General features: G+C 34.3%; 1 protein-coding gene across 1 annotated transcript; it reads right to left on the bottom strand.

Moving 5' to 3' along the window:
* Positions 1–4,870: 4,870 nt before the first annotated feature.
* On the bottom strand, positions 4,871–5,542 carry LOC131860059 (uncharacterized). The gene has a single exon (XM_059214411.1). It carries the CDS (start codon positions 5,540–5,542, stop codon positions 4,871–4,873), a length of 672 nt encoding a protein of 223 aa, XP_059070394.1.
* Positions 5,543–18,557: the final 13,015 nt, after the last annotated feature.

The following is an 18,557-nucleotide window of genomic DNA, read 5'->3' as shown; positions in this document are numbered from 1 at the left end:
TTGTTATAATTAGGACATCAATACCTAGTGAATAGATATTTTTTAGATTTTTTTGAATTAGTTTACTATTTTTTCCAATGCATTGAACAAAGCAGTTCATGTTCGGTGAAAAATCTACATTATAAGAAATAAAATAAAAATCTATTAATGAAATCAAATATATTAAAAATTATACTATTTGGAAAGTTTATAATAAGGACTAAATATATAAAAAACAAAACTTCTAAATGAATTCATTTGACCCCTCAAAAGCTAATGTAAAATTGGTTTTTTATCAACATTTTATAGATGCAAAGGAGAATTTATTGCAAGTATGATTTAGAAGTAGAGAGGTTCTATCTAATAAATTTTGATCTAAGAGCCTTTGATCTAACTCTTTTCAATTAATTACTTCAAATGGGACCTCTTATTGCTTAAATCGTTATATTTCCTTTAAAAATGTATGATTTTAGCAAAAATTAGGATGTACCAAAAAGTGGGAACCAACATTGTGAGTTCACCCTCTAAGATATTGACTATCTTGATTCCTTTCTAGAAACCAAACTCTCTTCTCTTTAAAGCCCACCTGATAGCTTCGGTCATAATCACAAAGAGAAAGGGTAACATTGGATCACCTTGTTTAATACCATTAGTTCCCTCAAATAATCCACAAAGTGAGCCATTGACCATTACCAAGTACTTGATAGTTGATAAACAAAAATGTAGCATGCCTATCCATTGATCATTGAATCTAAATTTATTCATTACTTCTAGTTGAAAGTCCCATACAACTTGGGCATATGCTTTACTGGTATCCAACTTAATCATCATCCCTTTAATTTTTTTTATTATTAAGGTGTGTATGGTTTTACTTGACATTATAATTTTCTAAATGATTTTTCTTTGTCAAGTGAACCCATTTTGATCTTTAGAGATAATACTTTCTTCAATTTGTTTTTGATAAAGATAAATGAGTTTTACATGGACCCGAAACCAACAGTTTTACAGAAACTGGCAATTAGCCAACCAAACAGAAACCAACAGCAAAATAGGGGAACACCCCAGACCGAGCTCAAAAGAAAAAAGAAACAATGGGCGACAAAATAAAGCACAAACAAACACTCAATTAAGGAAGTGCACTAGCTCCTTATTCTTATGGATGATAACCTTCTTGATTTCCTCCAAGTCCTCCATAGTGAACCTGGAGGTACCCTTATTGCTGCTCCTACTTCTAGTCCTAGAACTAGGGCCCGTAGTTTTATTGCCACCCACAACATAGTCTTCACCGCCCAGATATTTCTTTCCATTACTATCACCAGGATAATCACTGTCAATAGGATTAGATCTATACTCCGCCACCATGGCATTGATCTTTTCCAACCCCTCCATACTATTTCTCATGGCCTCCTTGCTTATGTCTGCCAGATTCTTAAGGTTATTCTTGATCTCCTCCATAGACTACACAACCTTCTCAATTATTTTCTCATGATTACATTTCATAACCTCCACATCATGGGAAAGCTTCTGGGTCATGATCACGAGATTCTCCAGTTTGTTAGGTTGAGGTGAATCAGTGAAGATATCAATTATCTCCTTAATCCCCTCTTTGAGGGTATCAATCTCCTTCCCCACCCACTTCCAACAGTTCTCCTGGCTTCTAGTGGCTTCCATCACTAGATTCATCAGAGTACTTTCCTTCTATAAGCCATTATCCACATATTTAGGCACAGTGCCCTACTTCTCTTGCAAGAAATGAAGAGGAATGTCCAATTTGATTTTATGCTCCAAGGTCTTGGGAGCATAGTCTTTAGCAACCAACTTCTTCTTTTTGGAATAAGGCTTAATTTGAGAAACCATCTTGCTAGTCGATTTATATTTACTTGCCATATTGGCCAATAAATCTGTCGCTTTATTGCCTTCCCAAAATATGTGAGAGATTTTGAATTCATCCAACTCATTAATCATATCACAACAATCTTTGATCAAGTTGGCAATAGTCTAGATAGGATTTGTACACCCATTCAAATAGTTGATAATGTTAAGTGAGTCAGATTCTAGCCAGACCTTTTTAAATCCTTCCCTTTTAGCCATGTGTATCCCTAAATGGGCAACGCTAGCCTCCGCAAAATGGTTGGACTGGGTGTCCAGAGGGAGTGCTACCACAAAAACCAACAAACCCATATGATTCCTAGCCACTCCCCCACACCCAATTGGCCCAAGATTCCCTTTAGCCACCCCTGTCCACATTGATTTTGATCCATCCCATTGGGGGGATGCCATATAAAATTATGTCTGCAATATTTAATTTTTGTGCACAAGAATGGAGATATTCTAGCCAATTTTCCACCATTTGATAGTATCCCACTCATCTCGGAGAGTAGGGAGGGGATGGTCGTTCCTTCTAGTGGGGTAGGAGTGAAGAAAATTCTCCTTGATAGCATTTCTAATTCTAATAGCCACTATAAGCATAGGAGATTCCAAATCTCTAAAACCTCTATTGTTTATTTCTTTCCAAATACCCAAAGGAATATGAGGAAGAGACATATTCCAGAGGACTCCCAAAGCCTGATTGTCGAAGGGGCACTTACATTAAAAACATAGCCTTTGAACAGAATCAAGGAAGACCCAATTAGTGTTCCAGATATCAAGGAAGAAACTCTAGATATCCATTGCAAAAGAGGAGTGTAGTAACAAATGACCAACATTTTCCATCACTTATTTGCATAGGAAGAATTTGTTAGTAATAGGAAGACCTCTTTTGCAAAGGTTGTCAATGGTACAAATCTTACTCTGCATGAAAAGCCAAAAAAAGATATTAATTTTCAAAGTTAAAAGCTTATTCCAGATACCAGCCCAGAAGGGGGAGGGAGAGAAACTTCTAGAGATGAACTTGCAGGCATCAACAACCTTCAATTTCCCTGAAGAGGAGAAATTCTAGAACACTTCATCCTCCACATGAGAGAAAGAGATATGAATGTAGTTTAACCAACCTTGCAAAGGTATCAAAGCATCATCCATAGATTTGAGATCTAACTAGGCTCCATCTCTAATATAATTAGCCACCCAAGAGCCAATTTTTCTGAGACATAATTCTTTCAAAGGAGAAGCCCAAGAAGAATCTGAAAGGGGGCCATCACCAATCCACCAGTCCTCCCAAAATCTAATTTTAGTTCCTTTCCCCAACACCCATATACAACCATGCAAGATAATATTGGTGGAACCAAGGAAATTGCTCCATAAATCATAGACAAACTTGGGAAGGTCATAAGATTCCAGCGTGTTTTGGATACCCTGGATGTGGTATTTATATTTGAAAATGTCAATCTATTCATTATTCTCTTTAAGAAATCTACACAATCGCTTGGTCATCAAGGCTTTATTGAAATCTCTCAGATTTATAATGTCCAGGCCCCCATGGACTTGGGAAGGAAAACTTGTTTCCAAGCCACAAGATGCAACCTATTCTTAATTTTAGTCTCTGTACACAAATATTTTTTTTGAATTCTTTCCAGTCTATCAACAATTTTGATAGGAATTTTGAATAAACTCATAGCATACCCTGGAAGGCTCTGTAGCGAAGCTTTGAGCAATTGTAGCTTACCAGCCTGGCCTAACAGAGAACCTTTCCACCCAGCCAGCTTGTTCTGGAATCTATCAATAAGATTCACCTAGAAGGAATCTGGGGCTGGACCATGGCATACGAGAAGACCTAAATAAGAGTTGTGTAGAATCCCAACTTTACACCTCAAAATCATGGCAATCTTTATTTTCCTATGATCTGGGGTGTTAAAGTAAAAAAAGGAACTTTTAGCCAGACTAATTTTTTGTCCAGTATCTTGCTCATAAGTATCTAGAGTCTTTTTTAAATTCTTAGATTCTTTAACTGAACTTTTCCCCATCAACAAAGTATCATCCACGAATTATTGGTGAGAATAGGTAGAGGCCTGAGAAGAGGGTCGTAAGCCCAAAAGATTGCCTTTTATAACTCCCCTTTGGATAATTTTACTAAGAGATTCACTCATAAGAATGAAAACGAAAGGAGATAAAGGATCCCCCTGTCTAATGCCCCTCGATGTAGAGAAGAAACCAAAGGTAGCACCATTGATCAAGACTGAAAATTTTAGAGTGGACACACATTGATCAATAATCTAGATGAAGTTATCTCCAAATCCAAATGCCCTAAGGATTCTGAGAAGAAAACTCCAATTAACTCTATCAAAAGCTTTCAATAGATCCAAAGCTTTCAAAAGCTTTCAACAGATCCAATTTCAGAAAAAAAAACCAAGTTTTTTTATTGATAGATAAGGAGTGAATGTTCTCATGTAGCACAATTATGGAATCCAAAATCTGCCTCCCAGGAACAAACCCATTTTGGTCTTTTGAAATTAATGAGGGGATGTATTTCTCAAGCCTAAGCACTAGGATCTTGGTGAAAATTTAATAGATAGAATTACATAGACTAATAGATCTAAAATCCTAAAAAAGAATAGGCATCCAATTTCTTGTGAATGAGGACAAAGAAGGTGGCATTCAGCTCCTTCAGAAGAGAGTGAGACCCAAAAAACTCTTGTGTTGCAATGACCACATCAAAGCCTAAGATTGGCCAAAATTTTTGAAATAAGAACAGAGGGAAACCATCAGGGCTAGGGAGTTTGTTACCTTCAAAAGAGAAGACAGCATTGCGAACTTCATCATGAGTGGGGATTCTGGTTAGCTCCATGTTCATAACCTAAGAGACAATGTTGGGAACTCCTTCAAGATCTCATCTTGGGCCAAAGCATTAAGAGGGTCATCAATCGATACGAGATTAGTGAAGTAACTGATGGATTCCTAGAAAATCTTTTCATGCTTATCAATCCTTCTCTACCTAGCCTGAATTTTACTAATTCTATTAGCAGCCATGTGCTTGAGGGTCGTCATATGAAAAAAACTCAGTATTTTTGTCACCACTTTTAAGGCATAAAGCTCTAGATCTCTGCTTCCAAAATTCCTCCTCTTTGAAAATAATATCATGCAGTTTAGTTAAAATCTCAATTTCTTTGTTCGAGACGCCATTATCAAACTTGAAATCTTGGATATGCTTCCGAGCCTCCTCAAGTTCCTGCTTGAGCTTATCTTTAATTTTGAAAATATTACCAAAAGAGGACTTGTTCCAATGTTGAATATGTGACTTGACACTAGATAACTTCTTAGCAATATGAAACATGGTTGTACCCTGGATATCAATATTCCACCACTCCATAATTTTATCATGGATCTCAGGGACCATCAGCCGCATTTTCTCAAATCTGAAGGGGTATGCCTTTCTTCTAGACAACAAAATCTCTGAAAGACAAATAGGGAACTGATCAGATCCTAATTGGGTAAAGGCATTGAGTTTACAAGAAGCATTTTGTATCCAATCAAGAGAGACAAAGCCCCTATCCAACTTAACCTGTATGAGGTCCTCCCCATTGCGTCTGTTAGACCAAGTGAATTTAGCCCCAAAAAGATCCAAGTCCAACATGCTTAGAGAATTAATCATATCAGCCAAGTCTTGTCTACTGTCAATAGAAATGGGCATGCCCCCAGATTTCTCCAAGTTTGAGAGAGGGGTATTGAAATCACCCAGAAGTATCCATTTCTCATTAGGGAAAAGTGATCTAGCATTACAAATGGAAGACCAAAGAATGTTCTTAGCAGTTCTCTCATTAGTTGAATAAATGTTGGAAATAATCTAGGAGGATCCATCTTTAAGATTATAGAATCTAGAAGCAATGTAATTAGGAGAAGAGAGATCCACCTTACCACATAACAGTCTTCAATTCCAAAGAGTGGTGATACCACCAGAAGGACCATCCGCATCAACACAGTGAGCGCCACAATCTCAAAAAATCGCCAATTTAATCTTTTCCACTTTACAACTAGGCTTTTTTATCTCTTGAACAAGGAAAAATATTTGTCTTATGATCCCTAACCAAGTTGGATAGCAGATCATGTTTATGTAGATGATTCAATCCCCTTATATTCTATGAAATAATTTTCATTTAGCAAGAGAGGGGGACACCATCCCCATTTTTGGTAACGTTCTTTGGGCTCCTTCCGCAATGGAAGCTCGACTCTTCCTATCTCTACTAACCGCATTGGGTGGTGTCCGCACCCCCCATGAATCCAACACACGGTCTGCTTTTTGTCTATTTCTAGTTGAAACCCCCCAGAGGCTGGAGTAGATTGGTCAATAGGGGAATTCCTTCTTCTGATTTTGGGTTTGACCTCAATAAAAGGTCAGGAGTCCTCTTGGGATGATTAACGTGTGAGAGAAACCTAGGGTTTTGACTAAACAGATTTACCCATTTCAATCACCAATTGAATGGGAATATCCAGGACAGTCCCTTTAGCATTTAAATATTCCCTTCTTCACAAGGAGTATTCATAACAGGGGATTCCCAAACATTCTCTTCAATTTTTTATCTAGCACCTTAGTGATTATTTTATATATCATGTTACATAGTGATTATGATATGTATTTATTGAAAGATTCACTTGATTTCTTATTCCAGATTAGATTAATTGTCGTGTTGTTATTGTTCTTTACTAGTCTCTTTTTAATTATGAACTCTTCCACTAGTTTCTAAACCTCTTCATCAATCAATGGCCAACATTTTTGGTAAATTGTTTTTTGGAATCCATTTGATGTAGGGGATTAATCAAGGTGGAGTTGAAGCACTACACCTCAAACTTCCTATATCTTTATCAATTTATAGAGCATACGATTTTCTACATCTACAATTATCTTTAGAATATGATTGATACCAAAAGGGTTCTCTCCATTCAAAAATATTGCTTCCCAAGAAGTTTTAAAATGTTCCACCATAGCAAAATTTTAATATCCATCCTATCACATATCACTGATCCATCTAGATTTTTTATCGACTCGATTTTATTGTTTGATCATTCAATGTTAGTGGAGGCATGGAAGAAATTCATATTGAAATCACCTAATTTAATTTATGTTTCTCTCAACTTATCTTTAAAGTATATTTCTTCTCTGTCCAATACTTCTTTGAGTATTGTATTCAACAATTTCTCTTGTTTATAGTCTTCCCTAAACATTCTATGTGCGATGACCTTGTTACTAAGATTCTCCAATTCTTATTCTATTTTGAATTTTTCCTTGAAGATGTTCTTAAAAATATCTTGGTTCTATTATTTTAGTTTTCCCTTAAAGTATTGGAGTTTCTTCATAAATCTATAGCTCATAGTACTAGTCACTTGACATTTCTTCAACCAATTTTCAAGATTGCCAAGAATTTTCTCATCTCTTCATCACATACTTTGAAATCTAAATGTAATCTTACTAGGATGAACACCAATCCTGATTTCTAACTTGATTGGAAAGTAGTCTAAAACTAAGATGGGAAGAATGTTATCTTAAATATGAAATATTTTGTTCAACCATTTAGTGGATATAAAAAATTAATCTATTCCTTTCTGCTATATTAGTGAATCTTACTCTTCTATTGGTCCACATTTAAATCCCATTTCTGGTTGCATAATGTATCAACCTTATACCATTAACAAACTCGCTAAAGTCCTAGATGTTTTTGTTTATCATCTTTAATCTCCCTTTTTTCCCTTAATTTAAAAATGGAATTGAAATCCCCTCCCGTGATCACTTGGAAACCCCTTAAATCTTTTAACATGTTTTCATCATTTTCCATGTATCTGCCATTTTTCCATTTTGATAAGTCCATAAATATTTACCGATATGAACTGCACATTTAGGTTAATATTATATACCTTACCAATCATCCAATTAAATTTTGATTTCATGTGTATAAAGGAAATTAGTATATCATTCCATAAGAATCCAAGCTCACCAATCAAGCCACTTTCTTCTTGAAAGACTCTAGCTCATGGTTTGCGACAATTAATGAATCTTGTTGCCTCTTGCTTAGAGATTTTAGTTTCTTGTAATAAGATAATACCTATATCCATTTTCTATAGGTGATGTCTAATTAGACATCTTTTTCTAGGGACATTCATGCCCCAAACATTCCACACAGATATCTCAGTTTCTCTCGAAGGGAGATCTTTACTCCCTTGGATGGTATCATAAATTTCTTGATTCTCAAATATCCCTTTTTTGTTGCTTCATCTTCAGTTATCTATTTTTTGGATTTTATTCCTTTTCTTCCATCTAGTTTTGAGTTACCCAGAACTCTTGAGGTTTTTAGGGTGATGTTTTTTTGATCTAAGATCCCCAAATCATCCTAATCAAGCCCTTCCCACCCTTCTAAATCAATATCAACTTCATTGGCTTCTTCCTTATTTTTACCCATGATCTGATCATCTATCTCAAAACTCAAGGTTGTAATTGTTTGATATTTCTGTGAGGTGACTCCTAAGGCCAGTAGCATGGTTTGGATAATTTTCCTTCATTGTCTAGGCATTCTCTTTTATTGAAAACCTTCTTAGGCTTATTCTGCTCAGGGCTTGTACTATCCTTTGGTTCCTCCAAATATTGAGCAATATGCAAGACTATTTGGGAATTTTTGTTTGACTTATCCATACATGGATTAGGGTTAAAATACTTTGATATCTAGACCTCCTTAGTCTTTTTTATATCTTACAACAATCCTCCTAGTGGTTTCTACTTTTGCACTTTAGGTAGAAATGTTCATCCTCTTCTATTTATACTAATTGTAGCCAATGAGTACCTTTCATGCATAAGAAAATATTATTTGGGATTTCCCTAACTACTACAATTTGTAATGTTGTGTATATGCATGAATCTCCTTCAATAATATCCATATCTATATCGATAAGTGCACTGAGAGAACACCTAATTTACATTTTCCAATCTAGTACTCCATTGGAAGATTTTATAGCCTAATCCAAATCAACTTCTCATAAGGGTTGATATTTACTAGATCAAAATTTTAATACCACTTCTAAATGTACAAATAATCCTATTCCATTTTCCATAGATCCTCTTGTAAGATGCTAAATCTTATTCTTCTTCCATCACAAATATGAAAATGAAGAATCCTTTTGGCAAAAATATGATGATTACTTCTATTTTCTAATTTTTTATTATCCAAGCCCTAATTTCTTTCCTACCATGCCTCTTCCCAATTAAATGACAAATAATTTCTAATTTATGTATTAACCCTATATCCTCAATGTCCTATTTCAAAATATTGATAGCCTGATATTTGTGATGAATCCCATTTTTGACACATGTTTGTGATTTTTCCTTATTTTTCCTTTTCTCTCTTTGGTTAACGGATTCTTGCAATTTCTTTCTTATTAAGATAAATTTCTAATTGAGAAATAATTTCATTGATCCATAATCATTCATGTTAGAGACCCACAAAAATCTTGTTAGAATATAATCATTTATCCTAATCCTATGATAAATAAAAAAATCTATCAAGATAAAATAAACGAGAATGATTATTAATTATTAGAAGAGTATTGGGCGAAGAGAAACCTTATTCCCAAAGATAGAAGTTTATTTGACCATTCTTAGGATTTCTATAGATAATTTATTAGATCACATAGAAAAAGTTGTTGTTGTTTTGGTTAGTGGGAAATCAATTCCTAATTTGTTGTGCATCGGTTCATAGACATATCTATTTTTTGAGCTCTGGTTGATATTTTATTATTATAATTACAATAATAATAATAATAATAATAATCAATATTATAATTATAATAATAGTAATTATTATTATTATTTATATATATTTCATAATTAAACCTACTAAATATAAATATGAATTTATACATTTAATAATTAATATAATTTTGTATAGTATAAATTATATTATATTTATTATAATATATAATATTTGATATTATATCAATCATATCATTATTATATATTACATTTTTTATACTATGAGAATTGGGTAGTGGTAGATAAGCACCTACTCATTTTGTGCCTCATTAAGGCTTTCATGTGATTTGTTTGTTGTGAGTGTCTTTTCAAGTTGAAATAAGGTCCTAAGGACCATTTGTAATCATTTCAAATCATTTTTAATCACTTCTAATCATTTTCAAGGCATTTGACGTGTATGAGCTTATGTAACCTTATGAGGTCTTGATAGGGTCAAACATGGCCCAAGAATGTCAACATACCCATTATGGGTTGAAATGATGTAGTAAGTTTATTTTAGCATGTCTAGATGTTAAATGAGTCTTTTGGAGTCATTAGGATAAGTTTTGAGTCTAATGGTCAAAACTTTAAAAAGTTGCTATACAACTTTTACAAGTTCTTATTATAAAAGTGAAAGTTTTGACACCCAACGATCAACCCATTCAAAAAATTAGTTGGGGGGCACTGGGGAAGGTCTAAATAATGTTTAAATATCCTCTTTTGGGGTTGAGGTATGTTTTTGATACTGGATGTATGGAGGGAAAGAAGAAATCAATAAAACTTGAATCATTTCCTTTGCAATTTCTTGCAATATTGGTGCAAACATGATCAATACATTCTTGTACAATTGACTTATGAATTGAGGCCTATTGTATCTTGTATTCCTATGAATCACCATTCTTTTCAGACCAATTTTGTGAGATTACATTGAGTATAAAGAATTTTTGAGCATTTTCCTTAAAACTATTATGAAACCCTAGTTTAGAGGGTTTGGACAGAGATATGTAGATATCTCACTCTTCCACTGAGATCATAACCCCAAATCTAGTGGAATGGTAGATTTAGGTGTTCTCCAAATGATTTATTTTCCATTTTTTCAGGGACAAAGCTTTGAGGCAGGTTTGAGGTGTTGAATGCCTAACATCTCCATGTGTTAGGCCATGGTAACACAAGTTGGGTGAAGGGTTTGGAGTATGGTGACAAAACAATACAAAGTGATGCAAAAACCTATGAAATCCTTCCATTTGGGACATGAACCTGCCATTGGAAGTGGAGTAGTGTGTGTATGAGTTGTTTTTAGGACACTTCCATTTTCTAAAAGAAACGTAATTGTGACCCCTAAAACTTGCAATAGTGCGAATTTGACCCTAATGTCCCAAATTAACCTATAGCATTTTTTACATATGTTGTGTAACTCTGCAAAGGGTATCTTAAAAGGAGTTTGGTTTTTTCCCATGGTAAAGGGTTGGGAATTTCAGGCCAAGAAACCAGTCAAGGAGGCCTAATAGGTCTAGTAGCCTTGTATGAAGGAAGTACCCTTGTTGGTGGTTTCCGATCAATGCCAAGTGTTAGGTCAGGGTGATTGATGTTCTTTGATGATTAGAGTTCTCTAAATATAGTGAGTTCCTTGTGCATGTTGGTGGATCCCCATATTGACCCTTGTGGCGTAGTTGTCATGTCCCATGATGCATAAGAATGTTGGTCAAGAAAGCCCATTGCAAATCTGAATTGCTTGTCCATGTTGAAATGTGTTTGACCTTCCATCCACCATTGAGTCCTCTGGATTAGGTCGCTCCCTCAAAGATTCTTTTTTGAAACACCTCTAATAGCACATAGATTGGGGGGAGACTAGATCTTGTGACCTCATGCCTACTATAGGAAGCTCTTACTAATCGAGCTAGTTGTCTAGCCTATTACTATTGTTTATGCTAAATTTTGAGTCCTATTTATAAACACTAGTAAATCCAATCACTATCCTATATCTATAATCTAAATCCGCACAACATCAATATAGATCTATAAATCCATGCAAATAACATAAACACACAAATCTATATCATCACATGTAAGAGAGCTTTATATCCTCCATGATCTTGTATTTGATAATGGTTGCTCTCATATCTGTATGCACTTGCACAAGATATCAAGGAATAATGGATGTGTTTGTGATCATCTATGCTTGTGATGATGTATTGATGGAATGATTGTGGAAGAGTCTAAGTATGCTACAGATGTATTATAGAAAATAAGAGGAGAAACCTCTTTTATAGAAATCATCATAAAAATGACGGGTTTGAATTAAGGGGTGAGAAGATGAATGACCAAGATCACATAGACGAAAGAGAATCAATGGAATTGAAGTGTTGGTAAATATGGAGAGAGGAGATTAAGAGGTTAACTTTGAAATGAAGGGATGAGATTAAGAGGTGGGTTGACTTTGGAGAAAGTACAAAAAGAATGAAAAGATGATTCACACTTGTCACATGCCTATAAATTTAGATTGTGATGCAACTGAACAAGTTGGACTTCCAAGATTAAATAAGGAAAATTTAAGTGAAATAATTTTATATTTATCTATTTAATATAAGAAATTAGGATAAAAATAATTAAATAAAGTAAATACTTACTTATTTAAAGGATAATTTTAGGTGTCTACAACTATATATTGTACTTTGTATAATCTAAATTGCTAAATTTATTTTTAAACTAGTATTATAGTTATATGTTATTATATATTATATTCTACTATAGAAACTATTAAATATAGTATATAATATAGTTTTATATAGTACAAATTAAATTCACATATAAAGAATCTAATAGCTTTGTTGACCACACATAAGAAGTTAAAAATAAAATGAAACTTATCTAAAAGATAAAAAGTCAACTATAAGTATCTTTAAAAAAGGAATACAAAAATATTTTTCATATTCTAATTTTTTTCCTAATTTTTTTTAAAATTATTATGCATTGTATATAAAAATTATACTTGGTGCTTTTTGTAGTCACATAAATCTGTCCATTTTAATTAAATGAATATTTGATATTTATTTGATTAAAATCCCACTAGCCATCAGTTAATTAAATTAACATTTAATTAATTCATCTTCAAAATATTCTCCTATTAATTAAATAAATTATTCAATTTATTTTAATTAATTCATTAAACCAAATTCACAATCAATTAAATGAATAAATCCTATTTATTCAATTTAATCCCCCTTTCCTCTTTTAAATAAATTAAATAAAACATTTATTTAAATCATTAAAATACCAACCACTTGCATTCTCCTAAAAATGCAACTTGCACTTATTTATTGAAATAAATGAATTTTATTTTAATAAAATCCTATTTTCTCTCACCCACCAAACCCACTTGCAATCCTAACCCCCTTCTAGATTCTTCTAACCCCTTCCTAATTAGCCTAATCCATCCCCTAAATATTGTCACATTCCTAAGCAACTTGGAGTCACTTCTCAAAGACTCCAAAGTCTTTGAAAAGCATCAATTGCTTTGTATGTTCAACAATTTAACCTTTAAAGTCTTCCAAACCACTTATGGCTCTTACATGACCATTAATGGTTAAATCTACTTGCACCCATGGTTAGATACTTTGACCCCTAACTCAACCTTCATGTAACCCATGTGTCTCCTCAAGCATTTATTGCTTTGACCATGGTTATCCTCACTAACTCTTGCACAAGAGTTTATGCATTAGATAAAAGAATTATTCTTTGGATAATGAATTTATTCACTCAACTCAACCTCAACCTTAACTCCCAAGTTAACCCCCAGGTCATATCAAGCATTTAATGTTTCTTCCCTATCCTCTCAACCCATCTCATGTTGACACTTGTCATCCTAGGATTGGGTTGAAAGTCCTCACATGGATTGAATATCATTCAATCCCGACCCTTGTTGAGATTACTCAATCTCAACCATCCATTGCTCCATTTTCCTATAAATAGAGCCCATTTCTTGATAATCCAGATCCTTAAAACTTGTATGCATTTACTTTGTACTGAATTTTAGAGAAGAGCATTTAGCATAAATAACTAAATACATTGTCATTTTGGTCTAAAATTAATCATTCTCATTTCATAGAATCTAATTAGTTTGATTACACTTGCATAGCATTTAGATTAATCATTTATCAATCTTGAACCTCCATAAGGCATCCATAGTGCAAAAAGCTGCTGAGAGCTACACTAATTTGGAACTTGGAGAGGAGAGGAACAAGGAAGGAGAAGCTACCAGCATGGTAGAGAGCATATGGAGATGTTTAGTTACTTTTTGTAGATTCCTTAAGCTTTCTATTTGTTTAGTAGTGTCTTTCTTGATATGCTTGCTTAGGATAGTATTTAATCTTTGATTTGCTAACACTAATGCCTAACTCTTGTCTCTTGTGTTTCCTTGTATGTGTTTAGCTATCAAAACAAGTTTTTACTAATCCTTCCATTTTGCAGAGCATCATCTGGTGAACCCGATGTGAATCGAAGAACAAATTTTTGAAACTACTAACTTGTTTGACTATTTTAATTGACACACAGGTCAGGCTTTGGCACTTTTGTTCACGCTTTATCGCTATTGAAATTTGGTCTTTTAGAGTTATTATTTCCACAATAGCGCTATTGTCTCAAATTTAGCGCTATTGTCCCTAGTATAGCACTTTTGACTATTAAGTAGCATGTTGTTCTCTGTTTTAGTGCTATTGACATGCTGTATGAATAAAATCTTTTAGCGCTTTTGTCCTTACTTTCGTGCTTTTGTGTTAAGTAGTGCTTCTGTTCTCATAAAGAGTAGCGCTATTATAATATAGCATTATAAAAAATACCTTGTACCCAAAAACCAAAAAAAATTTAGGCTTTAGGAAGCCCCCCCAGACATGCACATTTTTCTAATTTATTCTCTTTTGTGCAGGTTTTGACTAACCCCTACAATAGAAATTTTAGTGATTTTTAGCTTAGGAAGTAAATTTGTTTTTATGGCTAACTTTGTCTTTCAAGTTGGGATAAAATAAACTCACTTTCTTTTTGGTTAAAAATAAACTACACTTTGATTTGGGTTTTAAATTTCACCACATCTTTCATTTGGAGCTATAAAAAAAAAATCATTGTTACAAGCTAAAAAGAACCACAAAAACTCAAACAAAAACAATTTTATTTCTTGCAAGTTAGGAAACAAACCTCGTTTTGGTGCTTAAATTCAACAAAACAACTTTATTTCTTGCAAGTTAGGATTCATTTTCTTTTGGTGCTTAAAATCAACAACACAAAATTCATTCCTTGCATCAATTCAAGTTAAAAATCACAATCCATACTTGGTTTTTAGGAAAATAAAAAGAACAATCAACTTGTCTTGTTTTTGCAAAGTGATTTACTTCAAGCAAACGTGCTTTTCATTAAGTTGATCAGGGTTTCATTTTTCCTAGTTTACTCAACATATTGCCTTTGAAGGATAAAAAGAACACCATGGTTGTTGGAGCAACATCTCCAAATAGTTAGATCACCATTGCAATGATAAGTTAAAAAGAACAAGTGTCTTTTGTATTTTGCACACTTGTGCAAAAGAGTTTGTCAAGTGGTCCTACTTATAACATACACTATCCTCTCCCTTGGCTTTTGTGGTCCTAGGTGCAAGAGAAAAGTGTTAGTAACACTCAAATTTTATCTTTTTAAGAGAGGCCTACCAAGAGACACATCACTCTTGGGAATGACATCGTGCGGTAAATCCTTCGAGCCGATATAGAAATCAGGTGTGAGCGAAAGTTATAGCCTTGGGTATAGTTGTTCCTGTAGTGTAACTTGCCAAAAGGACAAATGGGCCCCACCACAAGTTACAAGGCTTTTAAGTGAGTCATTGCAGAATGAACTTATGTCCAAAAACATAAAAAATTACTAAACACCTTTTAAGTAGTAGCCCACCCATTCTATTGATTGAGGATATTTGTGAAAAGTTTAGTGCAAGAGCATAGAAGGTTTTGCTCCCAAGATACTCACCATACATATTTACTTGAGTAGAAACATAGCTTTTTGAAAGGTTACTTGTAGCCTGATAAAAGTGGTGACTCCCCTATCATAGGGATCATCTATTTGTTATGCTCATGCAAGACTTAGTATATCACATCCTTACCTACCACGATAGGATTCATAAGGTATGTAGTACCAAAGTTGAAGAAATATCAAGATGTGGGCTGAAATTATCACAACTGGCCATTTGACCTTAGGGATAAAGAGTGTTTGAAATGTCTTCATTTTTGTGTCAGACCCATACAAATTGAGCCGACTTAAGGCTTTGGAAACACCTAAGATACATTTGAAGGAAAGGGTCATAAAAGTCTGAGGATTAGGTTGATCTAGACCCACACCTATTTGTGCCTTTTGAGGCAACATGCTTGTGTTTGTGTGCTTACTTTGTTTTCTTGTCAAAGAAAAATCAAAAATCCAATTCCAAAAACAAGTATTCATCCAACACCAACATTTTCAAAAATACCAACAAAAATATCAAACTATATGACCATTTTTTACATCTTAAGAAAGAAGAATCCTCATCAACATATCAACTTGAAGAAGAGACCATTGAGCTCAAAGGCTTTTATCGAAAGGAGGAAATTCTTCTATCTTAATAGAAAAATCTTTGTCTCTCATAGAACCTTCTTACGCCACATGCATCTATACATTCAAGGAAAAACAAATGAATTTGATCAAGATTCATTAAACCGCCTGGCTTTTACTCAATACAGATCTTTGAGTTATCACAAGAACGAGGTAAGATCAATCCGGCCTTCTTTCCAAACATTTATATCACATATAACTCAGCTAGGGTAGAACCACCAACCCTTGAACAAGAAGAGGAAGAGTTTGTTCCTTTTGTAACACAAAGTTTCTATTGAAGTTCATTTCATGCATTATCCCATTTACACATCATCTATCCATTTCAACTCTCAAAACATCAAGAGGATTTTGTCCTAAAGTTCTCTTTTGATATTACTTGAATCAAACACAATACATCACTTTTTAGATTGTCTTGACATCTAGGATAAACTCATCCTAAGAGGCATTTCAATGTAGGTTAAAACTAGTCTATGAGTGAATCCTCTCATTACTAGGTAGTTGAGTCTGTAACACATCTCAGATCTCTCCAAACCTTATCACATCAAACATTGTCAATCAAACACAACAAGCAAATCAAGAAAGGACTTTGGTCACATCTATCTTTAGTGCTAGAGATTCATATGCAAAATACCCCACCAAACATAAATCTCTCATTTCATCAACAACTCATCATCATTTTCACAGAACTTCAACAACAACTTGTAAGCAAAATGGCTCAAAACAGATCTAGAACTAGACAAATGGAAATTTAGGAAGAAGAGGAGGAAAATATCAATGAATTCCAAGAATCTCTTAGAGGAAATCCAAATGATGAAAATCCAAGTACTCCTACTCCAACGACAATAGAAAGGGCACAACACAACCCTCTCTTTAATAGACTTTTTGACGAAATAATTAGGAGCAATGTTGATGCTCACTTTTTAAGACATGCTCAAGAGGGAGCCAAACTACCCTCTGATTTTGATGTTGGACAACTAAGGCAAGCATCAGAATGCCAAAGTCATAATGAGGATGAAAGAGGTCGAGATCACATTAGATACAACCTTCATCAAGGAAATCCCCCACCTCCTCCTCCTCCTCCAAATGACATTGACATGTTGCGGCAACAAGTTGAGAATCTCAACCAACAGCTTCATAGTAGTCTGAAAACTAATCAGTTTTCACTTAATGATATTTGTCCCTATCCCTTTGATAGGACTCTACATATGCCACCTTTTCCATGAGGTTTGAAACACCCAAGTTTGAAAAGTACAGAGGAAAAGGAGACCCTCATGATCATGTTAGAGAATTCCATTCAGCTTGCCTCAAAGTGGCATACAAGGACACATATCTAATGCAACTTTTTCCCCAAAGTTTGGGAGGAACAACCACATCATGGTTTTCCTGACTGACAAGTGGCATTAGGACCTTCGAAGAACTAGTCCAGAAGTTCCTGGCACATTACTCACACAATATTGAACAGGATATCACCATGGCTAATCTATGTAACACTAAACAAAAACCAGGAGAACTATTTTTAGTCTTTCTGCAACGATGGTATCAAATGTCTAGCAGACGTTCTCTTCAATTACCCGAACAAGAATTAGTGAAAATATTTATTTCCAACTTAAACAACACAATGGAATTTCACCTAGATGTGAAAGACACAGACTCCTTTAATGACATGATCACCAAGGGTTGAAAATGTGAGCGGGATCTCATAAAAAAAGGGCTTATTAAGATATACAATGAGCCAAAGGATGGCCCTCGCCCATGCTTCAATAATGATAAGCCTAAATTTTGGAACAAAAACAAAAACATTGTCAACGACGAGGTTGTGGATGCAAGAACTATCAAAAGTGCACAACTTGTGGTCTGATTTGCAGGAAAAAATCCCCCACCCAAGAATAACACAGTTGCTCCCCCAAATCAAGGATGCAATGTACATCAAGAGGAACCCAAACAATGGCAGCAAAATTTCAAACCAAAATGAACATACACTCTCCTAGGGGAACCCATTGAAACAGTGTTACGTCAATTAGTTTCTTCAAATCTGGTAACCTTACCAAAAACATCAAATTATGAACCTCAGGTCAAACCTTCATGGTGGAGGGATAATGAACATTGAAATTTCCACCAACGGAAAGGGCATAAGACAAGCAATTGTCACAAATTGAAAGATATTATTCAGGATCTTATTGACCGAGGTGAGATTGAAATTGAAGGACACGACCCAAAAACAACAAACAATGATCATCTCATGTTCAAAAATCCACTTCCATCACAAGATCAAAGGGGTCCTTCTACTTCAGGGCAGAACACAGATACCACTGATTATATG

The sequence above is a fragment of the Cryptomeria japonica genome, chromosome 11 (assembly GCF_030272615.1).
Source record: "Cryptomeria japonica chromosome 11, Sugi_1.0, whole genome shotgun sequence".
Classification (NCBI taxonomy): Eukaryota; Viridiplantae; Streptophyta; class Pinopsida; order Cupressales; family Cupressaceae; genus Cryptomeria; species Cryptomeria japonica.
This window is presented reverse-complemented; position numbering and strand designations above follow the sequence as displayed.

Bases quoted from the DNA above. Each gene is read 5' to 3' on its own strand.
- LOC131860059 (XM_059214411.1), bottom strand. From the start codon at position 5,542: ATGCCCATTTCTATTGACAGTAGACAAGACTTGGCTGATATGATTAAT.